This window comes from Lepisosteus oculatus, chromosome 20, assembly GCF_040954835.1.
Source record: "Lepisosteus oculatus isolate fLepOcu1 chromosome 20, fLepOcu1.hap2, whole genome shotgun sequence".
Classification (NCBI taxonomy): Eukaryota; Metazoa; Chordata; class Actinopteri; order Semionotiformes; family Lepisosteidae; genus Lepisosteus; species Lepisosteus oculatus.
In genome coordinates, this window is record NC_090715.1 from 1,803,517 (window position 1) to 1,816,110 (window position 12,594).

The window sequence follows — 12,594 nt, forward strand, 5'->3', positions numbered from 1 at the left end:
AATTGGTTATATTTCAGGCAGCACACCTAAATAAGGGCAGTTATGAGACTCAGAAATTGTTACAAGGTTACGAAGTTGATAACTAATTACAATTCCCATTTGGCCTGGTAAGAGCTGGAAGCAAATTTACATGGACGCTCCAAACCGAAAGACTGAAATCAATTAACCTGTAATTAAGCATTCAGCTGGAGACACACTGTTCCTCCAGCTTCAGGGCTGGGAACCTATGGTATGCAGCACTTCTTTGTCCACTCCTGGTCTCAGAGGGCTGCAGTCCTCCAGTTTTCTTAAGTAACATAGCTGTCAGTGAGGAGAGACCTGGAAACCGTGGTACAACTGGAAGACAGGACAATCTTCCAGCACCAGGAGTGCTTTATGGTCTTTTCCTACGAACTTCCATTCGATACTATTCTATCCTACTGTCCTATTCTCCTCCCCACATGTCCGGCTGGCGCCTGGGCTGGGAACCATCTGAGTTTGATGCTGCATCTCTCCCATGGATCCAAGATGGACATTGTGGATAGAGCTATCGTTCAGGAGGATTTTGCTGGTCTACAGAGATCTGCATGGAGTACTGACATACAGAAGACATGATGGATGGATTAATACCTTTATTCATTTACTCCTTTTTTAATCGTATAATGTTAGCATGGCCAGTGGGGTTGAGCAGCCAGTTGACCTTGGACCTCTAGAGGTTTTTTCTCTCCTTACTAAGGAGTTTTTGGTTCCTCTCCTCCGTTGTCTTCTGGTCTTTTCTGTTCCGTATTCACAACATGTATGGTCACATGCTTTGTTAAGTGCTTTGGGGGGCAACCTTGTTCTGAAAGGCGCTTTATAAAAATAAATTGAATTGATACGCTTCCCTCATCCCTTAAAGGGAAACTGCCATCTCAATTTCTCAGACTGGTCATTAAATCTAGGTAACAAAATAAATTAATTGACGGTTTGCAAGAACTTTAAAAATTTCGAATGCAAAACAGGGAACTTTGTGAAAGTACTGTATGGTTGCCTAATTTTAAAAAACCGCTGGTTTGACCATGGGTGAGAGCTGAGAGCAAGAGTTTGTGCATATTGTGATGTGAAAACAGCCCTTCCTGCTCACTAGTCACTGTAAGCAAATAAGAAATGTGACCACATTGTCTTATTCTCCTGACGTTTGTCCTTGTTTTGTATTTTTGAACTCTCGTATATATTTTAAACAATGCCTCACTGTGAAGCATTTGGGAGGACAGAGCACAGGGGTCGCACACAAAACAGAGGATCAGATCTGCAGGAAGTCAAACTGTCTCCTTTTCCAAAGGATATTCAACCAGCCAAGAGATGGGTAATAAACATGGGCCCTGATTTTGGTCCCATTGACAAGTTTCTCATCGAGATGCACTGTGATGTATGATCAAATAAGTTAAGGGTTGTGCAGCAGACATTTCATCCCAGAAATGTTCTGACGTGATCTGCTCGCTGAGCTGACAAGTAGTATGTGTCTGCAAAAACATCTTAAAGTTGATACATGTATGTTGAATTGAATTCAGTTGAACTCATTCAAGTCAGCTATTCAGGGCTTTGGAGCAGCATGTCCTCCAAAAATATAGGCCCTGCTAGAATTTTTCTTTTAGGTGTGATTCACCATAAAATAATCATCAATGTTAAGGACAGAGCACTTTCGCAAAACTTCAAAATGAATATGAGTGTATTTTGGTTGGCAGGTTGCTCTTTTTTATAATACTTAAAGTATCTAAAAACCATGACTCCTTGTACGTGTCTTTTTCATGAAAATATTTAAAATGGATTTTAAATATTTAAAATGGAAACGGTAGCAAAATTCACTTGGTCTGACGCATGTTTATGATGTAAAAGGGCCTCTTTTGCATCATCGGAAGTTTTGTTGCCTCATTCTGATTCACAGACACTGACGGCGATATGGCTCCATGCATCCAAGGTCATACACTCCTGGTGTAACACTGCTACCCTAAACCAACTTGTTTGAAGATGAAGTGCTGCTGTCTGTTCAGGTCTGAGATGTCTTCGTGTCCGAGTTTCTATATCTCCTCTTAGTGTTAAGTGTTGCGTCTTCTATCAGTTGACCATATATTGTGGAGCAGCTCTCATTTAGAGTGCAAACTCTCATTTACAACAATGCCCTGGAGGGTATTTATTTATACAACAGGGAATTAACTGGAGAAGTGTCTTTCTTGGGGCTACAACAGCAGTGCCCCAGCTGTATTCGAACCCCTGACATCTACTCCACACTGCTGCCCTGGGCTGGACTGCAACCCCAGTCCAAGCTCATCAGAGGCGGAGGAGGTGTTGAGCTTGGACAAGGATAATCAAACTCTGGAACTCAAGCAAGATTCCTGGGACAGCCCAGGGATGGCCTCACCATAAAGAGAATCCACAAAAGATGAAGATGAAGTCATATGTGTGGGTGTGAGCGCTGGTTAAAAGTGAGAAACCAGGCTTCCCCATTCTTTCATCAGGTGTGTGTAAGAACCTCACCGGTACCTGTGTGTCTAAGGATCTGCGCCTGTGGCTGGAAGGTTGCTGGCTCAAATCCTGCGGCCGGCAGAGGAATCCTACTCCGTTGGGTCCCTGAGCAAGGCCCCTCACCCCAACTGCTCCAGGGGCGCCGTACAATGGCTGACCCTGCACTCTGACCCCCAGCTTCTCTCCCTGTCTGTGTGTCTGTGTGTCTCATGGAGAAAAAGCTGTGGTATGTGAAAAGACAATTCCTAATGCAAGAAATTGTGAAGGGTTAATAAAGTGATGTTATTATTATTATTTTAAAGGAACATAAGAAACAAACCACAAGCCTTCTGCATGGATTCCCTTTATTTTTACTGTGCTAGTTATTGCAATCAGGTTAATTCACATTTAGAAAGCAGACACCATCCAGTTGCACTGAAATCGATGATATTCATTTTACAATAACCACTTGTCCGGTGAACTGGAAAATCCAATCGAAAAGCATTAGTTTTGACTTTTTTCTGTTTTTTTTTTATTAATTTTATCTTTGTAATTACAAAAAAAATATAATAATAAAAAGAAAATTTCGGAAATATTACGATTGGCAAGCAATCACATCACAGCACAAGTAACGGCAAGTAAAAGCAAAATAAAAAAAACACCAAAAGAGGAGAATTTCCAAATGAAACCCAAAAAAAAGAACAGCTGAAGAAAACTGGCACCTATCGATATGACACAAGGAGTAACAGAGGACAGGAGCAGCAACGCAGGTCTCTCTACACACTAGGAATCAGAGGCACAAGCTTGTTTTTTTCATTTTTCCTTTCTGTTGATCAAAAATGCACTACTTGGAAGCAGGACAATAAAAAATACTTATAGCAGGACATTAAAAAATACTGAACGTAGAATACCTTTTTTTATTTCTCTCTCTCTCTCTCTTTTGTAATATCTCCCATTAATATTCATTTCCAGCTACTCATAATAGCAGCGCCTCGTGGCCAAATCATTTGGAGTTTTACATCTGGGTTGCAAATGACACTTTGATTGGACGTCGTGTTCAAATGGTCCACCCCACTGCGTGCCCGGCCAGGCCCGGCCAGAGCTGGCGTCCCGCCGCGTCCCCTCACTGGGCGTGCTGACTCAGCGTGTGGTTCTGGAGAGGGGAGAGAAGAGGAGACATGAGGAGAGTCATAACGAGCCGGACGAGCCCCCCCCTCCGGCCCGGCTGGCCTGCTATTACAGCGCGTCGGCTCTGACGCACGCAGCGCGCCGCCACCGGCACCGGCAGCGCTGTGCGGGACCCGGGCTCGACCCAGGCGCGACCACAAGCTTCATTTTCCGCAAACCCCAGCACCAACATACGTGACCCTCAGTATTCCTAGGTTCTAGGTCCAAGGCTTCCTAAACAATCCCCCCCTTAAGGATCCCATTCCGCATTCATGGCAGTCAAACGGACCCCAGGTCGCTGGAACAGAAACGGGTGTCGGACCGCTGAACCGGCCGAGCCCCGCGCAGGGCTGGAGAGTTAATTAACATGTTGGCTCCCTCAACAATTGTGGCTTCTAAGATTTTTATTTTCCACAAAGATTCTTTATGCGTTATTTTGGCTCAAATCCCGAATGCCCGTCGAGATAATGATAATGGCTGTAATAATAAGTAAAAAATAAATGCTTCTTTTTAAAAATCTGTTCTGAATGAATAATCCCTTATTGAGTTCCGTTTCAAGCACCACAAAATTCGCTGAGGATTAAACATGTTGTTTCGTTGATAAATATTTCTCTTCTCGCCTTATCTAAACGCACATATTTACATGATTGTTGGCAGCATCGTTGCAGTCAAAGCCAATTGTTCGTTTCTGTGCCCAGACTGAGATCTTCCAGCCTAGCAGTATTTTTCTCTAACAGATCTGTGCAAAGACATGCATCTAGAGAGCACTCCAGTGATGTACCTAATCTCTTAGGGAGCCACTGACCCCATTAACAGAACAATTCTCTTCCCCTTCCACAGAGGGTGCAGTGCCGCCTTCGGCCAGCAGAGGTCACACTTGCTTCTTCGTGTCGCGAATGAATCTACGGTTCAGAGTGAGATTCACTCTGACAGGCTAGTTCAACGCTGGAAACACTGCTGCTACATTTGTATCAACACAAATCCAGAAAAGGGGGACTTGATATGCAAAAATGCAGCCTTTGTGTTTTATCTACACCATCTTCTTTTGTCTTTTTGAAAGAGAACGCAGATGGAATGTAAACTTCTCCTGCCTTTCTGGGTTCATGGGGGCTCTGCTTGTGAAGTATTGATTGCTTTATGAAACTGATTGTGAAGCAGTATTCCCAGGCTGCAGTAGTGATACTGCAGTGCTTGACACAGGACGCCCAGAAAACACTGGACACAAAAGCAAATGGGTCATTGAAAAAAAAGTTTCTAATAGTCATTTTAACTAAGCCATTAGTCTGACATTTTATCTTTTTTTTGCTCAGAAGTCCCTTCTCAGAGCCTTTCAGAAAGCACCCATCACATGAGTCGCATGGGAGGCGCCAGTGTGATAAAGAGGGGTCAACGTGAGCAGAAATAATGGCACACAGCTGACAGCTTGTGACTACGGCCCTTCGCAGTCGTCGACAAAAATTGGTTACGCACAAATGGTTAACACAAATCAATTCCATTTCTGAAGGGAAGGAAAATTTCTCCTGCTGTCGTCCACCAGGAGTCAAGACAGCTCTTGAAGCTGGCCAGCAGGACACATGGAACTATTGACCAGATACCCTCAAACATTCTGGATCCTGGTCAATCTCTATCTGCCTTAGCCTGACTGTAAACACTAGACCACGCCACGCGGAGCCAATACCCTCTTGCCAACAGCGAGGTTCAAGGTTCCACAGTGAAATTATTCAAATGTCTTAAGCTGCCAGCTCACGTTTGGGCTGTAGACAAAGGAGGGGTATTTTTACAGGTCCTGTCCTCCTCTCCATGCGGGAACACTCTCTCAGAACTGGGAAGTCTGTCCAGAGACGTGCAGAACAGGCCTTTCACTGAGAAACTGCCCGTCACCCCACACTGCAACACGTCACAGAAACACCCGCAAGCGCCGAACCTACAAGCGCGCGCACACAAACACACACGCACGCACACTCGCAGGCGTGCAGCGCAGAGACGCACAGGTTCCTGTCAGGTCTGTTCATCTTAGTGCGTTGTGCTTGCAGCATCGATTAGCCCTCGCAGATCAATACCTCGACTGGTATGTGGCTCTGAATCTGATAATGACTCTCTCAATGTGACACCTCCCCTACACCGGTGTAATTGATATATTCTCCACGCCTAAAAGGAAAACGAATTACATTTTCTGTTGAACAAGCGCATCACGAATCCTCTGTTTAAGCCGAGAGGGTTGTTTGTGCATGCCAGCTGAGGGAACAGGAACCACTCATGATTCTAATCTTTTTTTAGAAAAAACAGATGTAGACATTATGGGGCAGCTAGGCTTGACTTAGTCTCTCATGACCTCACCAGACCTTTCTGTTCATCAGACACCCATCAGCACTGACCAGGACTTAATAAGCAAGCGTCACGATGGCGGACCCCCTGATGTCCAGCAGGGCTACAGTAATTCATCTAGATTAAAACCAAACCCCAGACCTGACTTAAATGAAGGGGTCCTTTTATCTCTAATGGTCACTTATCTGATGCCAAGATTACACAAAGTGTCATTTATAGCCACAGTGGTATCGTCACGGTCTAAGCCTGCAGAACAGAAAGCATGGAGAGCAGATCTGCAAGAGACTGGGACCAGCGTCCCTCTCAGCCACAGGGCAGGGGGAGGCTGCTGGGAGAGGGCAGCAGCCTTGATTGAATTCTCTCCCGCAGATGAGCACAGCTCGCTCACTCTGGGCGAAACCTGGCGTTGTTTTCTTAAACTGGGAAGAAAACCAGGCGCCAGAAAGAAGGCTAAGTCCTTGCTTGGGGGAAAATTCCCCGCTTGCATTCAAGACGCAGAGAATCGGAGACGCAAACAGAAGAAGAAATCTCAAATCTGCGTCGGAACAGCCTTTCCCAGGTAATGTCTGGGAAGGCTGTGCGCTGCCATGATGTCGGTCCCGGCCCAGCGTCCGAGCAGAGAGCGTGGCTCCAGCCTCCCGGCGTCCAGGAGATCTCTCAAGAGCGGGCCGACAGAGGTCCCGCAAGCTCTCCCTCCCCAGCATCTGCGACTTCTGGCTCGTCCTCTGCCCCCCCCTCTCGGGGGTCCAGCTGGGCCGGACTTGGCGCGGAGGACAGGAAGAGCCAGCGCAGGAGACGCTGAGGGCCGCGCGCACGAGCTGGCCCCCCTTCCCGCGGCGCGATATGAAGAATCACCTTTGCCGCCTGATGCACTCGGTGAGGGATTATTTTTAGAATGCTGACAGTCTTCCAAGGGTCTGAGACTAACAGATGGGCTGTCTTAAAGCCTCACACGCTCACCGGTTCTCACTCCTGAAAGACAGGAAACTCGCTCGGGAGTCGGTTACGAGCACCCCCCCCCCACGCCACCCCCACACTCCTGCACGCTGGCGCTGGCCTGCCCGGCCCACTGTGGCGCTGGCGGTCAGACCGCGGGCAGGGCGGGCAGCCCAGCGGGCGCAGGGGGCGGACAGGAAGCCCGAGAGGAGAGCCCTGGCAGTGTCCTTCAGCGAGACCCGCCTCATCGCCCACTCTCTGCCCCCCACGCCAGCCCCTCTCGCGCTCGCTCAGCGCACAAACAACAACAAAAAAAGGCAGGCTGAGGTGCGATGAAGGCTAATGAGCAGCTTTTAAAACAAACCACTACAGAAGTCACGGGTGCCCTCATCCCCCACAGAAGCCATTCTCTGCTCTTGCTGCCTTCCCCCCGGACATGAAGGGGCTTCTCGGACAAACGGATCGGCAATAAAAAATAAATAACCATGATGATAAAAACAGCGCAGTGGCACTGTGGGTTGGAGAGCGACTGCGTGATTGCTAGCGCCTATTGCTGTTGGCTTGTGAGTGAAGTGCAGCTGTATTGGTATAATGGGGTAATAATCCTGGGAATGACTCCGGTACTGCACTGAGGCAGTAATGGGCACGGGCAGACTGTGCAGCTGCAGGGCTCCAGCGCCGTGTCGGTACACAGAGCGTACCCCCTCCGCTCAGGCAGGCGTCCGTTCCTGGGCTCTCAGTGACCTGATCGAACACCTCCCTGGCTTCGCTGGTCGGCTGTAGTTGCCTGAAAGCTCTCAGGCAGACACGAAACAGGAAGTAAAACGGAGCCCCATGGGGATCAGGTCAGGCCAGAGACCCCCGGCCACGGGCTGGGGCCTCCGGATTGCCTCACTTAGTGAGGAAGACACTGTTCCCACTGCACCAGCTCCTGCGCCTTTAAAAGCGTGCTTGTGCAGCGCAGTGATTTTACCAGATCAATACTGCAGATTCTACCTGAGATGGCATGAGCTGGGACGCCGCAGCTAATTAATATAGCAGATTTGCTGTTCATCGATCACTTTCCCATCTCCAGTAATGACTTTCTCGTGATTGACTGGCGCGTCTCGTGGGGCCGCGCGCCTCCCGCCGTGGCCTTTGCCGTTCCGGAATCCTCCGCGCGCAGCCGCGGCGCCCGCTCGGATCCCGGAGACGCGGCGGCCTCCTGCAGCCAGACGGACAGGAGAGGCACCGAGGACCGGCCTGCGGACGGCTGATTAAAACACCTCGGGTCCCCTCGGCCTCCCAGAGCAGCACAGCGCAGCCCCGCACCGCAAAGGCAGCTGTCCGGAGGAGGGAAAGGGGAATCCGTATATAATATCGGAGGAGCCGTCCTCAGCCACTGTCTGGAGTGAGGGAACAGGCCGAAGATGCACAGTCTGGCCGACGATGCACAGCCTGAATAAAGTGTCATTTTCACAAATCGTGAAAAAACACGAGGCCATAACACAGGAAACGAGAGGAGGCCACCTCCTGCTCATCTGACTGCTTCTCAGCTGGCGGATGTACTATATAAACCGTTAACAGCACCTCGGAAATGGAAAATAGGCTGGAAGCTCACAAAGGCTTACACTGCATCAGAAATCTATATAGAAGAGCAGGATGATCATATGTATGTAGCCACACATGCAGGTGGTGCACATATTGCAGCTGGTGAATAAGAGATGTCGAATTAGCACAAATCTAGCTCGTACTATAAGGCAATGCAACAAATACGGTGCTGTTGCAGGGCTCCGGGTCTGAGCTGATCCCAGTCTGCTAATCAGAACAACTGCGCTTATTGTCACTCTGCCACAGCTCCTACTCACTGATCAACAGAGCTCCTCAGCAGCACAGGAAGCTGGTTGTCAACAGTTCCAAGTGGAAGGTAATCTGTTGAGGAGGTGTGATCACTGGGGGCCCCAGCAGAGGTCTGGGACATTGTGTGTGTTTGTGTGTGTGTGTGTGGGGGGGGGATAGGGGGTAATTTAAAAATGGTTCTGCTCAAAGTGAACCATCGTTTTTGCACAGGATGCACCAAACACGTAACGCAAAAAACGGTATCTAGACATGAGATATTGCTGTGCATCCTGGTGTACAGGTGCATATTCACAGGCTTGAGAGGCTGGATGAATGACAAAGGAAAGCAGGCGGGGGCGTGGTGCTCACACCTGTACTGCAGTAGAGGAAGCATGCGAGACAAAAACTGCTGTTACACTGACATGAGGACAGATGAAAGCTGAATTATTACTATTACTGTAGGTAGTACCAGCTATAGCATTAGCCAAATGTACCTTAAGGTTCCTCATCTAATTTCATTACTAAGAAATACAAAACCTATCTGGTTTGTCCTGTGCTAAGACTGTCTGAAATAGGTCTGCCACGACTGTCTGGGAGCAGATGACTGCTAGGAAGGGGCGACTAAGCAGAGCGAGAGACTGATGGACTAGTTCACACTCTCCACTCCAGATAAGACACGGGCTTAATTGATAAATAATGAATGTGTCCGGGGAGAAGCTCTCTGCAGTGCTTCCAGGCCGGAGCACAGCCACGGCAGCACACAGCCCTGCAGTAAAGACCCAGTCAGCTCCCACGGCACAGAGCCCGCTCTCGAAAACGACATTGTGTTCTGCCCACAGTGGCCGGCACCTTTAAAACGCTCTGTAAATTACTGTGAGATAAGTTACAAAGACATACCTAATTTGCTGTGATGAATTGTGTGCATGCTTCGCTGATCAAAACTGCAGCTGAGACCTATTATATTTAATGATCTAGACATTTCTCGTGAAAACACTCAAGCATATACTGTTATGTCTGGAAAAGCGAGCGAGCTGAATTTTTTTTGGCTGTTTGCTCCCCCCCCCATACAGGTCGCTTTACCTGGGGATGACTGAGAGCCGCTTTCGGAGGCAGGGACTTGGAGCAAGGGGTCAGTCAAGGGTCCTGCCCGCCTCTTCAGGATCCCAGATCCAACCCAAAGACACAGACGCAACAAGAAAGACCAGCCTGTAGCCCCTGCAGTGCCTGTCTGAATCCTGACACCAGTCACTTCGGCACCAGTCACGCACAGCACCTCTGTCCTCGGTCCCGGACCTCTCTCCCCCAGGGATCTGCTCGACTCCCTGTCCTGATGAGCCCTGCCCTGGGACCCAGCTGGGGAATCGGGGGGAGGGGGGTCCCTGCGCATGCCTCCTGAACCCCAGTTTTTCAGCTCACAGGCCCGTCTCTAGTCCTGTACACTGAGGGGGCTCGTGGGGACCCAGGCCGGGCACTGCGGGACCCCACAGCTCCGAGTAGGGGGCCACGGGGAGGGAGGAAGGAACAGTCACATTCACTAGCAGCGCTGCTTCATTGGGGGTTGAGCAGCCGTGTCCAGATTCAGGTCACAGTAGAGGGGGGTAGGAAATTGAGAGCATGGGGCATCTTTCTCACTTCACCTTTGAGGCAGGACAACAAAGATCTGAGACTAACCATCCAGAGAGCGTTAAATACTTAAAGGAAGCAACAGAGTCAGTTTATCTGTCATATGCACAAGTGCAATGAAATGCTAATGCTTCCATACATGTTTATTTTAGGTTCCTGGGCACGGAGTTTGAGGGCCCGGATCTCGGGTGATTCGCAATGGAAGTCCAAGTGCAGTTTCTACATACTGAAGTCCTGACAGCTACCATGCATCAATGCATCAAAAGAAGCAGTAATAAAAGAATCAGGCCCATAATCAGGTTGACCATAATCACAGCACCTCATATTGGGATCTGCTGTCACAACCATGAACGGGAGCAGCACATTAGCACCAGATGCCAGAGGCAGAGGGGAAAGAAGAAAACGAATGCCCTCACTGGATTGTGGAGTAATGTCTGGGGCCTCTTGGACATGCAGGGCTGCAAAGAGGAAGGAAGATGTCCATATTTGCCGTCTCCCAAGTGTGCCCACCCCTTGAAAATTCAGATTGGGTCGTTGGGGGGGGGCGGTGCGAGTCGAAAACTCAAAATTAAAAAAACAACAACAAACACAACCAACCCAGCTGCCGCCTGTATTTAAATATTTACAGGCGGTATCAGAAATCATGCACAAACATGCAAATAAAGACACAGGAGCTGGGGAGAAGGCTTAGGCCCCTGGAGGACAGCATTACAGCATTAAAATCAGCAAAGTGAAAAGATCAGCCATCCTCTCTCTGAGTGACAGCACAACACAAGGGGTACCAGCCTGGGGAATTGCACCAGACAAATAAAGCAGTCTCTCCGAAGTTTAGACAAAGCGCAGATTACAAATCCATAAGGCAGGGTTTAATGGTACTGATCATGCAGAAGGCATCATTTATTTACTGCGGTACGTCTGCAGTATTTATGCTGCACTGGAGAGAAGGGGTAAAATATGCATGGGGCTTCGGTACTACCCACTGAAGCAAACGAGAAAACCGCAGGCAGCGACGCACCAGGAGAAAGGCCCTCCTGGAACACTGCTCTGGCTGACATTGTTGTTTTTTTTTCCAAGGAGAAGAGAGACCCAGGAGGGCTCTTCCTTCGCGTTTCCTATCCCCGTCACAGAGCATGGGAAATGCACAAAAGCACCTACAGCGTCTCGGCTCCAGCTCTGCTCCTGCCTCGGCCCCCAGCAGAGCGGGTGCTGCCGTTTGCCTCCGCTGCAACAAAGGACTTGCGCCTAACTCCTGCGTTCCGTACGGCGGCCGCTGACCCAGTTCGGACGTTGTGAGCAGAGGACCCAGGACAGCGGGAAGGGTTTTTTTGCTGCAGATTGCAAAAGACCGTTTCGGAAGGTGCCCGCAGCGCGCCTGCTGGTAAATGAACTTCCTGTCCATATGCCAACGAGCTCCTGCTCTTGATCACTGTCATGGTGGAGGGTGGCTCTCAGCGGTCGGCTGCAGGGATGTAGGTCACGGCTGGTAATGGGAGCCATGGATCTTTCCCAGCAATGAGCCTCTCTGCCCAGCCTCCCCACTGACGGGCAGGGCTTTGGGGGTGAGGCCCCCCTCCCCTCCAGAGCGAATCCCACCACGGCCCGCCCGTTCCACAGCCACAGGCAGCACCATGAGCAGATTTCAGAAATTTCTTAGGAGGATTTCAAACGAGCTTCCCGATGATGTGAACATTCAATCAAGGCTCTTGTTCTGACACCACGCAATGCCCCGCTGTCCAGGGAAGGGCACAGCCCTATCAACCAGGATTCAGGTCTTCTCCGTTTCTGCTCTGGCCTCTGCTAGACTGGAATGGAGGGAGTAAGTAGTAGTTGTGTTTTTTTTTAAAAAACCCAGCACTCCGAAAAGGAGGCCCTGCTGACGGATCCAGCAGCTCAGGAAGCAGTGCGTTGTGGGCTGGGGGGGGCTCCTCGCTCTCCCAGTCCCCTGGAGCTGGGGGCTCAGACAGGCCGTGGCGGAGAGTGTCAGAGGCTCGTGTCGGGGCCCCCCGGGAGCCGCTGGGATGAAAGAAGCCGTGACAAACTTTCACAACGGTGCGGGGAAACAGAATAGGCAGGCGCGTCAGGAGACCCTAATTACACCGCTCTTATCTGGGGGAGTACGAACACAGCTTCCATTAACCTGAGATTAGAACGGCTGAGCGGCGAAGCAGCCAGCTTCCTTTCGAAATGACAGTCCGCGCTCCACTGGCACACACACACTGGTCACCACGACAGCGCCTTGGTGAGGAGGCAGAACAGGAGAGGCCC

At 49.7% G+C, this 12,594-nt stretch overlaps 1 protein-coding gene across 3 annotated transcripts in view; it reads right to left on the reverse strand.

Moving 5' to 3' along the window:
* Window positions 1-2,808: 2,808 nt before the first annotated feature.
* Window positions 2,809-12,594, reverse strand: part of znf423 (zinc finger protein 423) — a 129,720-nt gene continuing 119,934 nt past the window's right edge. For all 3 annotated transcript variants that reach the window (XM_015368463.2, XM_015368464.2, XM_015368465.2), the window contains one exon: window positions 2,809-3,613. In XM_015368463.2, coding sequence (XP_015223949.2) covers window positions 3,584-3,613 — 30 coding nt within the window. In that variant the 3' untranslated portion in view covers window positions 2,809-3,583. The remainder of the gene's footprint in view (window positions 3,614-12,594) is intronic.